This window comes from Neodiprion fabricii, chromosome 1, assembly GCF_021155785.1.
Source record: "Neodiprion fabricii isolate iyNeoFabr1 chromosome 1, iyNeoFabr1.1, whole genome shotgun sequence".
In the NCBI taxonomy this organism is placed as follows: domain Eukaryota; kingdom Metazoa; phylum Arthropoda; class Insecta; order Hymenoptera; family Diprionidae; genus Neodiprion; species Neodiprion fabricii.
The window spans coordinates 23,045,438-23,067,627 of record NC_060239.1 but is presented as its reverse complement, the minus strand read 5'-3'; the positions used below and the strand labels follow the sequence as shown (position 1 = coordinate 23,067,627).

The 22,190-nt window shown below is 36.1% G+C and overlaps 1 protein-coding gene across 1 annotated transcript in view; it reads right to left on the bottom strand.

The window, feature by feature from the left end:
* Positions 1-22,190, bottom strand: part of LOC124187766 (protein vein) — a 259,802-nt gene that overhangs the window by 2,205 nt on the left and 235,407 nt on the right. The window contains exons 6-8 of the mRNA XM_046579889.1: positions 14,301-14,375; positions 10,916-11,225; positions 7,872-8,059 (exon numbers count right to left, since the gene is read on the bottom strand). Coding sequence (XP_046435845.1) covers positions 14,323-14,375 — 53 coding nt within the window. The 3' untranslated portion in view covers positions 7,872-8,059; positions 10,916-11,225; positions 14,301-14,322. The remainder of the gene's footprint in view (positions 1-7,871; positions 8,060-10,915; positions 11,226-14,300; positions 14,376-22,190) is intronic.

Genomic DNA, 22,190 nt, shown 5'->3' with positions numbered 1-22,190 from the left:
AATAACTTTTTTCTTGGTCCTTTCAAATGTCGCTCACAATTGGTCAGATTTAAGTGCAGTTACTTAAAACTAGCGTTGGTGATTGTTTTAAGTTTTTTGAATCAATTTCCCGGCGGTGAATATTTGTTTTTCATAATTCATATAACTTGGATCGGATTTAGATGTGGCAAAAAATTATCAACACAAAACAAATTTTGTTTTCTACCGATGACTGAAAAATATTATCACACGCTGTCTCTTGGTGCATGTTGGTTATTATTGATCTGCGTATGTACATGACACGTGTAAGTTTTACTGCCCACTCACAGTGAAAACAATTATCCTCAAATTCGCGAATGAATGAAATTATTTAGCAGAATAAGAACGTTTATCATTAAGTAACAATATTGGTTAATTATTTCTGATAGAATGGTATGTGAGCAAATGAAAAGTTAACATAGCCTCTTAAATTTATACCATTACATAGGCAACTATGATGAACCAACAGACTAGCTAAATACATATATTGAATTAATTAATTGATAAATGTTATTTATAAATTACAATACAAAAAACTGAACGAATGGTTTATAAAAAATTCTAATCAATTTATTCGACAATTCGGTTGAATGCTGAAAGTCGTCATCCCCCCGTTTCCCAAATTATTTTAACGTCAAATTGAGTTCACGTTTTCCAATTTGCCCACATCGAATACGATGTGAACATTAAAAAATTGAAACCTCTAATCTTGCCGATAAACTAATCAGTTAGTCAATGATCGATGTAGTGTTTATAAAAAAATTTGGCAATCCTAGTTCAATTCTTGATCATTCTCATAGCGAGATACTTCGTATCTTTTTTCATTCTGTCGGGCAGACGATCTAGAAAAAAAGTATCAGAACACGGAAAAATAATTACAATTTTTTCGTTCACAGGTATTCGTATAAATTTTTTTTGGTTCTTCGACTAATATTCGCTCTCTTCTAAATTTGCAAAAGCTTACAGTAGTAAAAAGAATCCAGAGTTGTATTGTTTTCAAAAATGACGTATGACTGGACCCTGGAAAATATTGTAATTCTTCCGGTTATCCATTATTGGGTCTAATCTTCTATATTATATGTGCACGTACATCGGTTTCGTGCCCGTTTATGCGATGTGTGCTCATGGCGAATAAAATCAACGACTGTTTACTTCATTCGCGTAGGCATACGTAAGTAAACGGCGCCGCGTCGCGCGTTACTCAGCAATATATACTGCACGGCGTATTTCGATACGTGAAAAGCTCCACTTTATTTGTGTTTGAAGAGGAAGGTCTGCAAACATTTCAGGTTGGGGTGCCCGGATACTCGGGGAATTTTATTTCCGTTATACTATTAAATTTATGTTTTCTCTTCAGGCTTTACGTGCCTCGCCAAGTTTCACAGTACTTGTCGTATTACTTATATCCCTGTGTATTAGACTCGGTATCAAATTAGAGTGGGTGATATTTTTTTTTTGCTGGAACAAAGTCTGAACATTGGTCTTGGGCTTAAGAAAAGTCTTCAAGTATAGGATTTTAGGCTTAAGTCTATAAGTCTCACAGCATATTGTGATTTCTTTCCATTCAAATAGCGTAGAAAAAAATATATTCATTCCAATTTCGTCGTGGAGTTTTTCAAAATCATCGAGTATGGGTAAAATTGTGTAGGTGATTAAGTATTCGATAAATGGTAAAAGCTGTTCTCATATTGGAGCAATCAAACTTGTACATTCGAAAAATTAGAACTTTTGTATCTTTAATCAAAAATGGCTGACTGAAACAGATTCTTCAAGCTTTAAGAAAGAAGATGTGTTATTATTTATATCGAAATGCAGCCAGTTATAGCTATGTATATTTTCATGGTTTTGTTAGATCGAAATTACGACTTGTGCAAAGTTCGTGTCAATGCACACTTAGTGGTATATACATCGAAAAGCTAGACTAGTTTTTATAGGAATCCATAATTTCTACATTTCTGATTTCGTCGTTATATTTCACAGAGGTATACCGCATTAATGCCTGTTACAGGAAAAACATGGAGAAAAAAAATTGTTCAGTCTCAACAGATATATTTCCTTGCGAGTGTCGAAGAAAATGTTTTACTGCTGGAACTTAATTTTACTTGATCTTACAAAACCTTTAGTCTGCTTGGAAAAAAGGAACCTACACTGTCCAGGTCCTCGAATCAAATGTTTCGCTGCATTGGTGAAATAGTCTGTTGTGTAACAAGGAGGCAAACTCGGTCTTTTCGGGCCGAGCGTTAAAAGTTTGCAATATGTGTCGTAGGTGAGCCGAACACGAATCTACGATGCGAAAAGACCGCTGCTTCCTTGTTGCGCGCGATTCGTTGCATAACAAAAGTATGTTACGCGTTTGTTCACGAAGCATGAAATTAAGGTTAGGATCGCTTACTGTCAGATTTGATTGCGACAGCGCATGCGCGCAGTATGACTCCTGTGAGTTAAAAGTGATCTTTTCTGTCCTCCGCGCATGCGCAGTCGTAAATTCAGTCTACAGTCATAGAAACGGATACCTTGTGTACGGAAAACACGCGTGAAAAAACGCGTAGAGCATCATCACGTTTTATAAGAGAAATCATTCACAGTAAACAAACATCCAATTGAATTAACACCTTCTGCCTCAGTGCTGGACGATAGAGAAAAATAGTCAAATCAACCTGACAGAGTGAAAATCAATCTCGTAGTACAAACCGTGTGTATATAAAAATGAAAAAAAATAAATAAATAAAAAAAAAAAAAGTAAAAGAAAAACTGTTCAACTCTGATTGGTACGTGTATAAGTTTGAATATTGCTGAACTCGCTTGTAATTCGAGTAATCATGACGGATAGAATTCGACGAGCGAATGGTGGGCAAGCTATACACCTATAACTGGGTTTGGTCTCGTTGGCTGCAGTGGCCGAGGATTTTTCCGGTGAAATATTGGAGCTGGGTGACTTTAATTGAATAGGGGAACTGGCAGGCGTAGGTACAGGTTGAACGGAGGATGGAGGTGTACCTATTAGCGCGGATATATCGTCAAGTGCGACTGTCGTTAAAGTTCGCAGTGCAGCTGAAAAGCACGACCGACGTGGTGTGCGGTGCACGAGCTGGCTGGCACATCGATGTCGCGAAAGCCTTGGGGAAATATGATTGTATTTTATCGTTCACTGTCACCGCGGGTAGCGTTACTACTTGTTGCTTCCGGCGACCGTTGCAGTATCCCGTGTTGACGTGTTTACGTGCTCAAAATTTCGAAACTTTTGCTTATTATCCGTGTACCTGCGTTACTTTGTAGTTTTTCACAGCTTTTGATAGACTTTGGAATGGGTGGGTCAAGTTTGTTGCAGCGAGAATTCTCTCGCTAATTATTTTTGATTGGAAATTTCTTTTATGCATTGGAAATACGTGGAAAAAACTATATCTATTCGATCGGGGTCCAGTTATCACCTAATTTTCGATTTCTTTTCTAATTTTTTGTCACATTTCTTAGGACCAAGTCGGTACTAAGTATTTTTATTTTTTTTTTGATTTTCATCTGCCAAGCTTCGTGCGATATAAAATTTTCCATATCTACAGTTTCTGTCACAAAGAATATTACTATGTGATTGGCTGTAAATTCTGAACGTTAAATTGAATCATTAAAATAAAAAGTTCCAATTGTCGTATTGCAATGCACTTTTTGTGACAGAAATACTCAAAAACTACGACGTGTTTGGAACAACGAAAATATCCATAAGAATGTAGTAAAAAATTAGCAACGAATATACGGGACAGTATTTTTTTGCTGTCTGATTTGCCATTTTTCAGATTGATTATGAACAAAACAATTCACTTCCGGACATGAGGCTTAAAAATTTCTTTCTATAAACTCGTACAAGTTGATCGATCATTTATAAATCATCAAATCACGTGATTAAAATGACTTAAGCTTATAACTATCTTCAAAAAAGGAAATTTTAAGCACTGATTGTTTTCAGCAAAGAATACAACTGAATATCTGTGGTTGAAACATTCGAAAGTTGAATAAAAATTTAATCCTGATACTAAACACCCTTGTGATTCGTATTTTTACATGTTTCTCAGATAAAAATTTAAGCTGTAACAATTATACGTTTAATGAATACACTCTTTCCCCCCTTTTCAGATAAATTTTATACGTACAAAAACGACGAGAAACACGTCGTAACGCAATTGGTATTTTATTTTTGTCAAAGTATCTATGCTGCGGCCATAACTATTCGTGTTCGCGTTATTTGGCGCAGTAGGATCGTCGATCGAAAAGTGTCCACGAACGTGAGTAAATATTCAGTGGAACATTCGCTCGTATCATCGAGTTTTATGGCCGCTGGTACCGTATCATGAAATATTCATGCTATAGGAGCACACCGTAAATAACACGTGAGATTTAGGTATATACATTTTATACGTAATCCCTCGGCACATAATCTCCGGCTGTTGCGCATCATGATGGTGGGGTGATTAAGATAAACAAGTAGTTTCCCCTCACCTGTAGACCATATTCTCAGTTTACGGTGCGTTTACAGCTCGGCTCGATCGGTTATTATAGTGGAGAAATTTGAATTGGAAATGCTAATTTGCAACTGGAAAATTGGAGTAACATTTTCCAGTTCAGAGTCGAGATAAGAAACTGCGCACGGGTAATGAGGAAAATTTTATTTTGTACCGTTACTACAAAATTCTAGTAACATGGGATATTGTTACAATAATTACGGTTCAAATATTATTTGAATAAAAAGGAAATGTGGGGAAATCCATAGTAATATTATACAAATGCGAAAGTGCACGAAGGGAAAGGATCATTTGAGTCAAGTGATATTCGTTTGATTCGGCTAAATTCTATAGTCAAACGCGCCGAACGCAATACTTACTTATTTCAAGAAAATACTTTTGTCGGATGAAATTCTTGCGACAACTTAATATAGATCTAAATCGAGCCTATGAATCATCCATGAGTTCCATGCGATAATGTGAATTCTGTATCAAGGAAACGTGTGATTGAAATGACTAAAAATTTGATTGAACGTACCTCAATCGTGTTCTTTTAAAAATATCGAATTTTTTTATCAAAATGAATAGTGCTTGCTTTAATTCACGTTTTATTTTAGTCAAGAGTACAATTGGTTGAAAACAGGCAATGAAATTTGTTGTTACAAAAATCTCTTGGATTGTTAGAACATTAGAGTCACTCAAGCACACAAACTGTAATCTTTGAATTATATCATTTATAATTCTGTCTACTCAAAATGATATAGGAGATTTACCCGATATTTAATGGGTAAAACTTGTAAACTTATTTGTTTTACATGTCGAATTATAAATTGAACGCGTGTCAATAGTTTCTGTCTATTTGTTGTCAATATCAATTTCGATTGCTCAAAACTGACTATTATATTCTCATTGTATATAATAGGACTGACCGATGAATTTATTCTTTATCCTGAATATATTCTCTACTCGTTTCAAAGCATGTTTCTATTATCTCGTAGACAAATTAATGCAACTGATTCAGCCAGTTACGCAAAACAAGCTTCGGTCAGACCAACCAAGTATGGCATTGGATCAATATAAATTATTTGCTGGCTAGATTCATATACTTATTTTATTTGCAGTACCTGATTGTTTCTGTCAACGAACATGCGACTTAGAGGAACAATACATAAGCTTCGTACGAAGTGATGTTTAGTTGACTCAACTTCAGAAACACATCAAGAGGTTGACTCAAATCAATACTTCACTCGATCGCGACAAGAAAGGCTTTTGTTGAATCAAGGAGTTCGCTTGAATAAATCATTATGACAAATTAACTGAATCGAAATCGTTGAATTGAAGTCATCGTGTTTGGAACAGATAAGGAACAGATAAGTGGGCCGCAGATTGACATAAACTACTTTTTAACCCCTGAAAAATTCACAGTTCCTGTTGCATACACTGAGAAAAAATGTTATTAGATTCAATAAATCATAATTGATCCAAATAATCCATGCGTTTATATAGTCCTGACAGCACACTTATTCAAAGTGACAATTTATGTGGTTTTCAATTCAAAAAATCCGTATTTAAGTCCAATGAAAAATAATTTAAGCGAATTAAATAGAGATTGAGCGACATAACTCACCGAGTTGCTCTTCTGGTTTGATATGTTTATCCAGACGCTGCATGCTTCGTGTCAAACAAATTGTCCCTTCACTCAAATAATGTTTACAACGACCAATGAGATATTCTTCCAGTGAAAGAAGATATGGCATTGTACGGAAAAAACTGACATCACAGTAACTAAACCCATATTTGGATTAAAAATGTATTTAAATATTTCAATGATTCCTTCAGTATTTGAGTATTATGGATCTATAAAAGTAGTATAAATATCGCTCGGCTACAAATTTAGAAAAATTTTTTTCAACACGATATGCTATTGTTATTGAATGCCACCAAACAAGTGTAGTAGCGTCACTTCAAAATAGTTTTGGGGAAACATAAATGGATCAAAACCGCAACGCAACATATCGCACCACATATAGTTGGCAGATTAAGAGTAATCCGAATGATTCGAGTATATGAACATCCTTGAAGCTACTTTTCAAGCGGGAAAGCTTGCCCTCTAGTGATAGAAACTGGTACTTTTTCGAATGAATTATCATTTTGGTTGAAAACCGTGAAACATGTACATCAAAAAATCAGAAGATTAGCGAATCAAAAAAAATTTTATTTCAGTGAAATAATGTTCATTTCGTAGAAATAACGATTCATTTATTGCAAGCGCGTATGCAATGGTATCGAGAGTTCTTGAAATCAATTTCAAGTGTATGTTTGCTATTTTCAACTACACGCGATTGTTTGAAACTGAGGAAAGTCATATTTCATTGCATTAGTCAATAACTTGAATTGCATGTGGTACATACAGCAACTCAATAACTATTTCTTGGTTCCGCTCATTCATATCCTCATTTACTTGGATGAAATTTTTTTTGTTTGAAGTAGCTTCTATAATCCGACGAACAAAATGATTTTCCTAAATGAATATAAAGACCTGTCTTGTGAAAAAAATTCTTTTTTCAACATATTACACGTTTCTGTGATCAGAGTTATCATTGATTATGTCGGACAAACATCACATTGAGCCAAATATACCATTTGGCAATAATGTGGATATTTCAGCAAGCGTGGGATTATTATTTCCGATCTCTCCGTACTTTTGAATCGATATGTTCAGCGGTTAAAATACTATTCTTTCACGAATTAAATGAGGTTTGTTGATTCAAGCGAAGTTGTCGTTCCGAAATATTCCGTTTAATACTATGAAATAAATACGTACTTGCATTCATATCGATGCATCAATATCTTTGTTTCAACTAAAAAGTGGTTGTTCCGAATGATAAATTATTCGAACCAAATAAACTGGACATCAAGAAAATTAGTTGTTTGGTTCGATTACTTTTTTTTCTCAGTGTGGGTATTCGTGCTTTGTAGTTTAAAAATATTCGTGTATTACACGATGTTGTAATAATTTATACGGTGAAACAATATTAAATAATATGAATAATTCTTATCGGTTCAAATGTTTGAATTCTACTTGAAGTGTCGTATGCTTACTTAAAATTTTATTAATCCACTCCTTCTGTTCCTTATTTAAATTCGTATTTTAGCAAATGAATATTTTAAAACTTGACCACCACTCCAAAGACAAAGTTTTTGCAAATCTGAAGAACCCAAATATACAATTCCACGTTAAACTTCCAATGAAACTGTGCAACGAGACCTCAGGTACGTTGGTATTATCTATTCATTTCGTTGTCAAGTTCCGTCGTGTCAAGCAAAACAGTGAGTGACGTTTTAAAATTTGAATATACTTACCTTCGGAGCTTCTGAAATTTTCGAGAACAATGTGAAGAGGATTCAGGTGTTGGAATTTCCAATCAACTTCACTAAAGTTTCTCTTCAAAAGTTCTGGTCGGACGAAGAGGCATGGAGTTTGGCCAGCAGTTCAAGGGTCGTGATAACGTATGACTGCTACTAGAAAATCTCGACCACAGCTGTAATATCTGCGAAACAGACGGAAAAACGGAAATGTGAAAAAAGGTTAACGAATTTTTTGATCCTGGATCACGATACGCGCTAGACACAAAATCAGCTGGGGTTGAAGTTCCAAATTTGAAAAGTTCCGAATGCGCCTAATTCCGAACTATTTACTGGCGAAACTTGAAGTAATAAAGTAAACAAACTTTTACGGAACAACAAATCTCAATCCTAAGAAACCGTAATGATATTTTTCAACTGTTTTTACTGGAAAGTCCTTATAGTTTTGTTCAGTCTTGATTAGCAATAGCTAATGTCACTCGTAAGTGAGTGCACTACAAATTGTAGGAAAGAAATTTTTCTTGAGCTCGTTCGTTGGTAAAAAATATCCGTTATGTATAATCATCATAATCTACAGATGATAAACTTGTATTTTGGTGACGAAGACATCGTTGTTAATAAAAATTTATCTCCAACTGTTTACATCAAATTCATTCACAAATAAACTGAATTGTTGTTTAATCAAAATTGGACAAGCATGATGGATTTTTCGATAAAAATTGATAAGGTGATGTTATTTTTCCAAAGTTGTTGACATAAAGAGGTCTTCTGATATAAAATCTTCCGTATTTAAAATTTTTTTCCTGTCGCGCGGGGACATTTTTAATCACATGCAACTAGATTATCCAAGTCTCCATTCTATCAAGTTATTATTTCGATCACTTTTACGACTCGACTGTACGTCCTATACATTATTAGCAAAGCGTTTCAGACTCTCTTTTCTCATCGTTTTTCATTGTCCTATCAATTATTACCCGGGAATGCTTACACGTGAAAACAATTAGCGTTTTTATATGTCTACTTCAGAATTAAAGGGTCATACAGGATAAATGATGAACCGTCAAAATTATTATTATTATGTTGTGTCCACGTTACAGAATGAAATACTCGAATGGCCAGTTGTAAATCAATGTAAATAAATATTGTTCATAAGATATTTCCAGAGTTTTTTCTTTTTTGAACACTAACAACGGAATTGACGGTTGCATAAAACTGTCCTGCTGGTGTAAAAGCACCTTTTGACTCGTATTAGTGTTTTTCTTCTGAACTTGACTTTCATTAAACATTCGAAAATATTTTGAGATCCACAATTCGTGGATGGGGGATCGTACGCACTGTTTGCACGTGTACATCGAACTTGAAATTCAATTATCTTAAAGCTACATATTTGCACATGGCAAACCATGAGGTCCTAATTCAACAGAAGCCTGTAGAATATTTCCTGCCGACATACGTGAAAGGATATCGAGTAACGGGATTTCCTTCAAAGTTTTACGTCCACGATTGATGAAGCAAAAATTTTGGTAGCTACTGAAATTTTTCGATTTTCCACCTTTTCATTAAGTCCGTTTTTTCAAAATATGAGATTCTATTGCTTTTCGAAATTAACAGTATTATTATCCTCCGATGGTTATAGTCGTAGTCAATAGTCACTAACAGACTGCTTATAGTTTATCTTGGAAGTTTCTGATAAAACTGGGTCGCTTAGCGACCTGTCGCGCCGGGTGATAATTTTGGAATGCTTCCTCGCGCCGAGCGTTCCGATTTTCAGTTTGATCGCTTCGATTTCCGGTGGCGCCCTCTGCGCGCGGGACAGATTTTTCGCGCATTTACCAAATTTCGGTAGTGTACGTACATGGTCTTATTCTTCCGACATATCCATCAAGGCAACCCCGAACTTTGAATGCGAGTACTTGAGTAACACAGGCATCTTTGCGTTTTCCGTCTTTCATAACAGCCCATTGCACATTGCGTTCACTTCTTGTACCGTGCCTTGGGGTTCAGTTGGGGTACAAGTTTTTCATTTTCCGGGTTGCCTGGATTTACAATCGACTCGTTGATGTAACAGTTACGTCCCACGGCCTGGGTCACGATACAGTCGACAACAAAACTGTTTATAGAATTCAGCACTTTTGTAGAAGAGGGCATAATGAAAAAAAAAAACGCTCCAACTGATGGCACAATTAAGAAAAGAATGAAAAGGAATAGTTCTAAGAAATGCGACATTTTTTATAAATACAAATTATTGGAATCATGTAAAGTAAATAATGCTTGAATTTGTAAAACGAAATAACCCTTGGTATTTTCTATTTTTTTCTTCTCCTATTTTTTCAATATGTGAATTTTACTGATTTATTACAACCCTTATCCAGGTGTGAAGTATAATTGAACGAATATCAAATGATGCAATAAATCGCTTTCACTTCTTGCCTCTGTACCAAAATTTTTCTTTTTGTAGCATAAAACTTTTGTTTGCGTTTGTAATTTTTTTGGCATAATCAAGGACGCAATTATACAATTATGGACAAAATTAGTGAGATTATAGAAGCTCTTGTAATTCGATTACGCAAATACAACTCCATAAAATTGCTGTAACAAGTAGATTACTTGGTTTAATTAATTGCCGAAATTGAATAATAATTTATCATAAAGTTCAAAGAAGGAATGGAAAAAATGTTGCGGATTGATTCAATCTCCGAAGTTAAAAGTCAACGTTATGAACGATAAGGCCAGCGGAAGGGAGAACGAGAAAAGAGAGAGAGAGAGTAATTATGATGTAAAAATTCACGTCGATTGAAACACGTACAAAAAAATTACATAAATCCGTTTTCTAATGGATGAAACTCGTATTTTTAATCATTTCACGGAAATGTGATTATAGCATTTGGATTTGTATAAACTGTTGTTACAATAATTCAACTGTCAGAAAATTGAACAGATTTTACTATGTATGCAGATAAAATTTAACATTTAAACTAACAATCGCCAACGTCGTACGAACGCGTTGTTTCGGGATGAATTAATCGAGTATACAGACTTACCTTAAGTTGAGTAACAGCCCCAGAACCAGCAAGTTCCAAGATGAAATAGATAAGACGATAGTAGAGAAGAGAAAAACGTAGAAATAATACTGAGAGAAGGAGATACGGAAATCATTCGAAAACAAAATAGTAAATTGGAGAAAGAACGGATGTATGTAGAGTATAAGCGTAAAGCAGGGCAGGTCCATTGGGTAAAACATGGGAATTGCGGGTTATTTGGGGTCGGGGACGGGCAGGAAAGGCGAGGATGTCGGGAGTATGAGGTAAGGCTACAATAAAACAAAACACGATGTATGTCCCGGTGTGCAAGCTGCAAGCAGAAAGAAATTTACGGAAATTTGGTTAGTTTCTGTTAATAGACGAAGGATATTCTATAACATATAGTAACATTCGTCTCAATGACAAGTCCTGCGAAATTTCATTCAATTTTTCCCTCTTCTCAGGAGGTTCGTTGATTTTATTACAAGATGGTCGTACATTGAGTAATTATCGAATTTAAACGTATATATATATATATTCGTAAGTTAACGAGATCTCTTCAATAAAGATACAAAAATGAAAAATACTGGTATTATAAATGAAAGCTCAGACATCGATGTTTCATTTCAAATTGATTAAAAAGTTTTAGAAATTTAGTAGATTCGTTCAATTTCACTTTGAGATAGCAATACGGTTTATTTATTATATAATCAGATAGTGGTAAATTCAGAACTTGTTTAACCGTTATACGTGTAAGCTACGAAGATCTCTTTGAGAATCTAAAACTAGAAGATACTGGGATTGCAAACGTACTTTATGAATATGATAATTTGATAAGTACTCACTTACGACTCTCTCGTATTGGTATTAACAAAAATGATCGATTTTCGACGAATAAACTCCCATAAAAGTGCAGGATATATACCGTGTGATCTTACAAGTCTGGTAGCGTCAGGCAATCTCCATTGCTATTTTTAAATTCGTCTCAGGATTTCGCATCTTTTAAACCGAAGGGTGAAGCGTGACAGTGAAACTCGACGATAAAGATATTTTTTCACCATGCGCCATACCAGCTGCGCATGCGATTATACGCACATATGTACTATATTTTACCTCTCTTATTTTTATACACATCTTGTTTTTTAATCACTTACAGCGAAATTTTCAACATCTTACTTGATCAGCTTACGGAAAGTATTGAAAAATGTTTTACGCGTGAGTGAAAAAATGATCGAAGAAATCGAGAAATCGAAAATAATGACGCGAATTTTATGAAAATATAAAAAATATCGTTTTTTGCACTAGTTCTTCCATGATTTCATCAATTATTCGTTGTAGAAGAAAGTTCGGAAGCATAAATTATTTTGTTTAAACGTAAGGAAAGTATTAAGTGTATCATTTTTACTTCAATTTCAAAAGGCAAAATATTCATTTGATATCATAAACTTCTTGCAAATTTTCAATTCTCAATTGTGTAATTTTTCGAAAATCCGTATTTTACGACTAGACAGCTATTCATTTTCAATATTGCTTCATCTTTAAAGGTTTGTGGACACACCAAACGCGAAATCTCTGATGTAAATTAATAAAAAGGGCCAGTATTTGTTTCCGCAAATAACGCTCACGTAGATCAAACAGTGTAGGTACACATACAAAGTTATGTTCACGAAATATTGCACGGTATGGAATTTTACACCAGCATCCGCCATTCCGTTTACAATTTTCATTCGCGTCCTAAAAATTTTGCGACAAAAGTAGAAAATGTTTCCGTTCAAATTTTTTACGCGTTAAAGAATTCGCGATTTCACTTCTATCTTTACCGCGGAATATTCGAACATAAAATTCTATGCGATCTCTGACTACATATTCTCGCAAGGATGGCATAATGCGATATACGCTGGTTCGTGTAGCGGAAAATATTGGCACTCGATTGCACGCGTCTCTATTCGTATGTCGCACAATTCATACTCGGCCCATTCCCTCGAGATTTTAGCGCCCCGGTATCAACGGTTTTAAATTCACCGTTTACCACGTTTCGCCACGTTCCCAATTCCCGGGTACAGAGATAGAAGTAAAAAAGAGAAATGTATGGAACATTTTTTTTTACCTATCGAAAAATACATAGAAAAAAAAAAAAAAAAAAAACAATATCCATCCCAGGGTGTCGCCTATTTATTACAGAACCAACGCGACATCCGCTTTCCGTTTTCGATGCTTTTTGGTGCTTGTGGTACGTAACGCCTGATGGCTGACAACCTGAGTTGCAAGCGAGCGATTAGTTTGCAAACAATCATCTGCTGATTTGCGTTGGCGCGATAATAATTATTTCAATTCACTTATCGATATCTTCAAATTCAGCTCAATTTTTAATCATAAATTGTGAAAAATTTTGTCAACTTTTATGGTTTAAGAATGTGGCACCATCAGGAACAGGTGACTTTTACTTCTGTTTTACAATTCTATTCTATCAATACCTATTACTTTAGTTGCTTATCCCAGGAAATTGATTTGGTAACTGTTTTATTGCCTAAAGTCGTGCAACTATTTCCAGATTTCATAAAAATTGCGTACAATTGAAGTAGCATAACTTCACCTTTCTGCTTTTAAATTAGATATGTTTTCACGCCATTCGATGTGCGAATTTTTTTAATGCCTAATTCACACAAATATGAGCTTTGTTTTTTGGTGATATCTTTTTTCAGAAATATCTTCATTATTTAACAAAAGTCGTTTTATTTGGTGGGTGATTCGGTCCAAGGTTTTGCACATATATGGAAATATATTTAAATTTCAATGTTCCAGTTTTAATGATTTAGTGATGGTGCCGCGTCTTAATTTCATTGACATAAAAAAAAAAAAATCACGGTAGACTTAAACAACCCAGAAGTTGTATTTAAATTACAAGAATGAAGGTTTTGAACATTTCGGTTGGAAAATGAGTATGCATTGACGAATATCCCTGAAGATGGTTTTGTCCTTAATGATATTTTCCTTACATTGCAAGTGGCGTATATTTCGGAGGAGCTTTCAACAACAGTCGAAAAATTACAGGGACTTATACGATAGATTAGGAAAACTTAAAGATTTCAGTATGTCATATTATTTCATAACAATCTCTCTCCAGAAAACTGTCACTGTATTCTCGAAAATAATTGCTTCGAAGCAAATGACAGATATATGCGTACATTATACTTGCACATACATTTATGTATAATGCATTAAAAAAATTCTGTAGAAGCAGATCTTTATTGCGTTATGAAGATTGTTCGAGGCAGACAGAATGAGCACAGTGAGGGCGAAAGAGATAGACAAATAGACATAATATATACATATATATATAAGTATATACGCTTGTGTAAAGCATTACGAGAATAATTGTCGTTGATCGGATCAAATCTCAATTTACCTTGACAGTGCCGCTAGATGCGCTAGAAGCGGGCAAGGGAGATGTCCTCGGCGAAGGAAGAGTACTTATCCATTTCTTAAATTAGAAAATTAAGTAAGAAACTGTTCATGGCTCGATCATGTATGTAAAGAGGTGTTATTTTATCCACTGCAAGCGTCAGGACCTCCTCTCGTACTGCTTTCATGATTTTTTTTTCACATTTTAGCGCAGGTGATGGGAGCAATTAAGAGGAAATATCAGGGGATGAAGGCTCGGGTGACATGGCAAAAGATTAAAGCGTAGAGGTTGGAATTCTTCTGGTAGTTTAATCTCGCATAGCAACAAAGCAATGCGCGGGTGGATTCTGTGGCGCTTTTTGTGCCTTGCTTCAAGTCACTTGAGACCAAGCATCTTCATTTCAGTTTATACAACCGTGCTACAACAAAGATCTAATTACTCTCCCCATTCGTCGCGTGTAACTCGGTGTAACTGACATCGCGCCAATTTTCTCGATTGTATTGTGTTATTTAACTTCATGTGAAATTCACAACGTGAATCTTAAGTACATCTGGTACGTCTGATTGTCGGTATTTACGAAATTGTCTACTGTGTCAGAACGCGAATTTGAATTTCGCATTGGTTGATGTGTATAAATAATTATACACGATGCGATGACAGACGTGAAGTATATCGTACAGTTTAATTATTCAACCTATTCAAAAGTTGAAGAATGAAATTGTTCGTCAGCCGTACTTTAGAACAATACTCAACTTCAAGACGGTCGTTAGTCATTATCTTTCGCAAAAATAACTGTTTACAATATTCCGACGTTCATGAAACGAAATAATCGCAGAAAATCAGTCAAGTTTAATTGAATGTCTGAAAAAGTATTTCGTAAAATTAAATCATTTCAATATAATAAGAATTGCACGAATAACACCAGAGTTTAATCATTTTTAACGCGTTCTGAATGTAGAACCTGTTTTTAAATTGTTGCTGTTTTATAATTTAGACACAATTTTCTCTCCTTCCATTTTTGTATATTTGAAATTTTACTGGCTGGTTAAGCATCGGTGTGATGATTATTTGGCATATAGTACAGAAATATCATAGCATCTTCATCTTGCCACTAAAACACCCTTAACGACCTGCCCCTAATAACTGTCGTCGACGGATATAGCCAAATGCACTAACACGAAACGTGTAAGTTCTCGGCCACCTAGAAGGAAGCTAGACCGTCGTGTATCTCTATGGTCGTTATAAATGTCGTTTCGCCTAATTAAGGAACCCGGTGCCGACGGTGTACTTAGCATATCTTTTTCACGGCGAGCGATCCCGTGCGCAAGATGGGGGTTAGCCAAGTGGCGTAAGGTCAGCGGGACTAATAACCCCACCACTAGACTGTTTCAGATTAGGACAACATATTGTTTTTGTATTGTTTTTTTTTTTTTTTTTTTTTTTTACGCCGAAGCAAGGTCTGAACGTAAGTTTTTCCTTAAATAGAAATCCTCCTCAAGCGTAGGATGGACTGATCCAAATTCCGACGGTCGATAAAGTCGGACAGTCAGAGTGGGGATATCCCTGAAACCTTCTAGAAAAAGGTTTGTGTCTTGGATAAGTCGGTAACTAGATAAGTGTCGGTAACTATATCGGCATCCAGAACCAACTTTGCTATCCTACGAAGAAACTAGAACAAGGATGTTTTTACATGCTATTTAAATGGAAGGTAGTCACATTCTTTGAGACATGTGATTTTAGACTTTCGATAAAAATCCTCACATACTTCGTGAGAATATTTTATCGTATGGCCAAATCTAACGTTTAGTCCTTGTTCTAGCGAGAAAAGAGGATCGCAATGATCAGAAACTGTGTTCCCGCAATAGAATGGTCGGTTAGTTGTGGGTGACTTGGGACGCCTGAGCGACGATTGCGACTGCCTACCGGTAACGATTCGGATCAGGATCATAATCCGTAGGTCTACCCCAGATATCTGCTCGTTGCACCGGGCTGAGGATAACGCGAGGAAGTGGCGCTGATTAAAACGAGTTGCTCTGTGTGCACTGCTAATGAACCTGCTTCAACCCCGAGCACATAGAACCTGCAAGGGCTTGTAACTGTAATACGATGGACTATATTACCTTGTGTAAGCCATTATATCGGAACCCTTTGGGAAATTGTCTATGGCCTGGCTGCTGGCGCCTCAATCAGCCGTGAAATGTACCCTGATACGCATTACCATAGAGCGCGATGCCGCTATACGCAACCTACTGTGAAACACTCTGACGAACCACTTCCTAATCTGATCATCAATTTAAGACTTCCGACCCTCCGCAAGCTCGGCTCGATTTCATCCTAGATTCAAACCGGATCACAATTCTTGGTAATCACTGAGACCCGTTCCCTTGGGTTACTTCATAGTTGTAAAAAAGTATCAACCGATTCTACAGGAATTCCTGCTTCTTGTTGAAATACAATTATCATTCATGTATCTACTTGTGCCGATAGTACGGCCGCTGTAATGACCAAATTATACTTGCAAAGTGGATTATACTGTCGGTGAGTGAGTCTTTGAATCTGTTGTCGTTCAACGTTTTACCGCGTAATCGATAGATTTTTATACTCCAAGGAGCGGCTCCTTTAATACCCGGAAAGTCAGGCCGTTCGAAATTAATTTGAACGAGTTTTGTAAATCGTACTTTTGAAAACTACGAACTTTCAGTGAGTCTGCATATTCGGCTTCTGAACTATGAATTAATAGTATATTGTGCAGTGCGAGCCAAAGAGACGAATATTGCAAATACGCGAGACGAAAAGAGGCCTCCTTTTTGCATTTAGTTTCAATTGTACAAAGTTATTTGCAAAATCTTGTGAATCTTATTGCGAGTCAAATAAATTATAAATTCGCAACATAGTTCTGAAGCTCTTTCTCGATTAAAATACAGACGGTAAGTATACCCCTATTCGCAAAGTTTTGTGACTTCAAAGTTAGATTCGTAATATGTTGGCAATTTCGAAAATCATTTCATGTAATACTGATCGGCTTGATGTGATTTTTGTAAAGTTGTTCTCCGTTTTTTTTATCATAATAATAATGATAATTATTATTGATTATCAATTATTATTATCATTGTTAATAATTAACTTTTTATAATATGAATTATTATTATCAACCTGTTAAACAGTTTGATATATTACCGACGGAAGTAATTTTATTTTTTTCATTAGTAGGCAGGTGAACGTATTTTGTAAAGTGAGAAAATTTCTTAAAGTTGGTCAGGGCTGATAATGTATCTTAATAATTGAAATAATTTTTGAAGCCAATTTTTTAGTGTAGAGAAACCTCATTGATACGAACGATGTAATTATCGGCTACTTGACGGATCATTTTTTATTCCGTCGTGCGTGCGTGCGTGAGTTTGTTTTTTTCTCTCCTTCTCTCTCTCTCTCTCTCTCTCTCTCTCTCTCTCTCTTTCTTTCTGGAACGTGAGTGATAAATAGCTTCGGAAGCAAACTGTTATTTTTCCCGCAGGGTGTGCAAAAACTGAAAAGATGAACAAAGGACAAGAAAGAAAAAGAAAAGAAAAAAAGCAAACGGCGAGAGAACAAACCGAAATAAAAAATGGAGGATAATCTGGTATATGGATATGCAGATATATAGTTTATCTTTCGGACCATTTGTAAGTGTAACATACATCAACGACCTATGTATGAAATTTGAATTTATGCGACGCCGCCGACGTTATGACTCGACGCTTTTCTCGTTCACTCACGGTCTGTTGGACTTTTACCGAATGCTCTGTTGGATTTTGCAAGTTGGATCGCTAGACCATTATTGGTACGTATAGCTCATGGCTGATGGGAAATCCTGCCACGGTGTGTTCGAGCCATGACAACCCGTCGCCGTCGCGACGCTTTACTACGTCGGGCGCCGTCGTAATAATACTCGCGTCGGAGCTGGCGAATTAAACGAGTCTAGCCGATGCATCTCACCCTCCAACCCGCCTGTTTCAGTGTTCCGGTATGTCATCCCTCTTGTTATTTCGGTAACGTATGTTCGGGTAATTCGGCCAGAGCGATCGAAATAAACATCGCATAATCATTTCGTGGATACTATAGCACGTTACATTGGAATCTCACCTAAAAGGCACCAGGTCATGAATCCGGGCAGGATTTACTGTGTATGACGTTTTTTTTCTGCTCGTCTAATTATTCGTAAGGTCTGACAACAAGATATTTTATACGGTTTGACGTCACATCATTGGGGTTGCTTTTTTTTCAATCGGAATATTTCACGGAAGCAACGCTTCAGAAAATTAGTGATTAATTGTTAATTGTAAATTTCGATAAATGTCGAGGATTTTGAATGCGAGATATTGTGCTTGAGAATTTGCTTCACATGATTTGAAATCACATGAGGACGTATTAATTCATGTGCGTCGCGTTAATTCAATTGACGATATTTGAAGTCTTCCGAATTTACCTAAATTTTTGTAGGTAGTTATTTGTTGAAACCGTGCAATACAATTAAAGACACTTTAATTCATGTGAAACCGTTGAAAATAAAGTTGAAGTCACTTAAACTTCTTTGACATTAAATGGATTTCTCATGTTATTTCAGTTTATTTAAAGTCATGCCAAGTCATTCTGAGTATTGATCTTTTTTGAGTTCACGAAGTAGGCTGTGTAAAGGGTATTCCACGCGAAACGGGACAGGTTTCGGGAGTCTTCCATAGTTTTGGGTTCTAAATAATAATACTTGGGTTAGTTAACAAACAAACTACTTGACAAACTTTAGGGTTTGTTTTTTTTATGTTTACTGGCGCGAAATTATTGTTTTTCAAAAAATTACTACCACCGAACAAAAAAGAGCTTTCGGCTGAAAATTACACTATACTTTTTTCACAACTTGAACTATGTTCGGTAAAATTTTAAAGTTGCATTGTAGTAGAGTAGATCTTGAAGAAACTCCCATAAATTGGGAAAATTTCAAATAAATGAAAAAAATCATCCCACAAAAGGTTTGTTATTTTTGGATCACTACCTTTGCTGGACCGATCGAAGCACTTAAATTGACGATAAATAATTGAAACTGCTTTTTTACATTAAATATTCAATAAATAAATGACAGTTAGGAAGCTGCAACCCTTTTGATTCGAAATTCTATGTTTTCAAAACACGTAAAAAGTACGAAGGCTGACTGGCTCTCCGAATCCAAAAAACATGGAATTCTGTCGCGAACCCTTCAAATTATTAGCATTGAATAATTGAATAATCTGGACAATTTTTCACTATGCTATTTTTTGATCCCAAAAGCAGTGATCATCCAAAGTTTAGTATGTACCTGAGATTTCTTCGAAGCATTGTGCTTGATTGATTACTTTAAAGAAAAAAGAGATGGCATATCCTAATGCAACGATGGTCTGATTTAGCCAGTCCATTGTTCAGTTTGATAAAGTCGTTCAGATAGCGAAGTCTCAACTACTTCAATCTAGTTCAGAATCACCCTGCTGTGTTTCGTATAAATGAGAACTGAAAATCGATTCTGATTATCATATTTCCCCGTTTACACGCTTGATGAAATTCAATTACACTGTCGAAAAGTATTTCACATCCAGAGTCAGACAATTTTCGAAAATGTTCTTTTCAGGACTTGGTACAGCGCTTGTTCCCACTGCGGGTCCAATGAACAGTGTCGTATTAGCGTATAACGAAAAGTGTCAGCCACTGCAGTACTGATTAACTATTTGTGCAAATGTCACGGTGTGTGAATTTGCACGAATCACGAATATTTGTTGCGATTCCGTAAATATTGAACCGTGAATGGTGTGTAGAAAATTTCAGTGTTGCAAATGTTTGCGTTTGAATTAAACGAGCAACGCTATATTGCACAATTCGTTTCAGTCGCTATATTTTCTTGGGAATAGTCTCAGTGAAACGGAATATCGGTATCGTTTCTTTGAGTTTAATAAGCCCCTCGTAAATCTTCGATGACTCCGTATATTGGAGTAAAAGTTTCCCTTCTACAACTGTGTAATAAACCGTCATATCTCGTTTTGCCGAAGTGCAGCAGGGCGGGAGTTAAGAAACCGTGGCTCTTACGCTTTTGAGCTGCATCGGAGGATACATGGCTACGTATGTACAACGTGTACATATAATATATGTATGGATCCTTGGGACCGGAATTAAAAGAACTAATACAATTTTTGCGGGTCGACTGCACGGACTTTTCGAAAAATGGTAAGAGAGTGTTCTCTTCTGCATCACTCGGCGGCGCTCCATATCCCGCGGGCTGTGCATTCGTAACGTATTCATGACTCTGCAGTAAAATGTAGACAACTGCGTTGGCGATGTATAATCGCAAGCACCGGGCTTGCAGCTGTACAACGGCACGCGAACCACTCGCTGCTGGGACGACAAAATGCAAAATGAGGAAAATTTGCATTCGAACTGGCGCGCTTTGCGCCCTGCGGACGCCGACGTCCGTTCATTTGATTATGCGAACGTCCGATGCGTCACGGTCTCTGATACAGCATAATTTTACCCCATATATACTTCGACGCAAGCACCATCGTCTACACGATAGACCTGTGCAACCTGCCTACGTTTTATTTATATGAACCCATTGTAACGCTGCTATTTGATTAGTTTACAGACTGTCTTTACGACAAATTTTTCCCTATCGATTCAGAGATGGAATTGATTGTGAGATGCATTCGAACCGTTGTATTCGTATCGTGGTAGTCCAAGGCACTGATCTCCTTACTAATTCGATACTAGTTGGCCTATTGAGCCGATTGATTATGGAGGGTAGAGGTAAGGAGGACTACCTCCGTATGTAGAAGGTGTTTCTAAAGTAGAGGGAAATCAAGATGGCATTGCTGCAGAAAAAGTATATTCATTCATTATTTCATGCTGTTTGGTGGACATTTTTTCAGTTGAAAACCCATATGAGATACTTCTCTTTGCCTCTATCCTCCATATAATAAATCCTTCGTATCACGTTGTTAACGTTAACATAACCAAAAAAAAAAATGTTTTGACCGCATTTTGAGGTTGGAGCGTTAATATTAGATATTCGACAAATACGCGATAAAATTATACGGAAGTAATGGTGAATAAAAATAATTATAATGGAAGGTGCGAGTATTGTAGGAAGCTGCCAACACAAAAAGGAATAACATTTCACAGGTAAGTGCTTTAAAATAAATCGTTTGGAGGCTGAGATCACACTACGATTGTTATCGTGTTATTTGCTCTGGGAATTTCACCAGCGATTGCTTCGAACGATGGTGAGATATTAGAAAGCTACGGAAAGTCACATAAAAGATCATCAACTATCACCTTACTAAGATGCATCGTGATCATGATTGCATTGGTTTGAATTCGTAAAGACATGGAAGGAATGTACGAAACTCAATTGAATGAATCGTGAAATTTGTATATAAGTAATGAATTTTAGTTTCGGCAGCTGCTATTCTCTGTTTACTCAATGAGAAATATCTCATAATATGTACGTTACATGTTTAAAAAAAGTTGCAAATTGCTTCCACGGGATCCCGCATGATGTTCAAAGTCTTCTTCCAGGAGGAAAAAACAAATTGATCTGTAACCTTTTTTTTTCTTATATTGCCAAATAATATCTTTCTATAGCGATATAATTATTTAGAATTTTCTTACAGAGATTCGAACATGTTCCAACTTGGCGACATGTTTCATAAAAATTAAAAATTTCGACTTTCGCGATTCTTAGTTGAACACCGTTTGAAGCAGGTATCAACCTATGTAGAATATTTTGCAAAACTGGATGGAACTTTGATGGAACAACATGGATGCACGCGTTATTATGTGCATGGGTCAACAGGGTGATGGATTGTAATTCAGTCGAAACGTCCGTAGACTAAACATGTTACT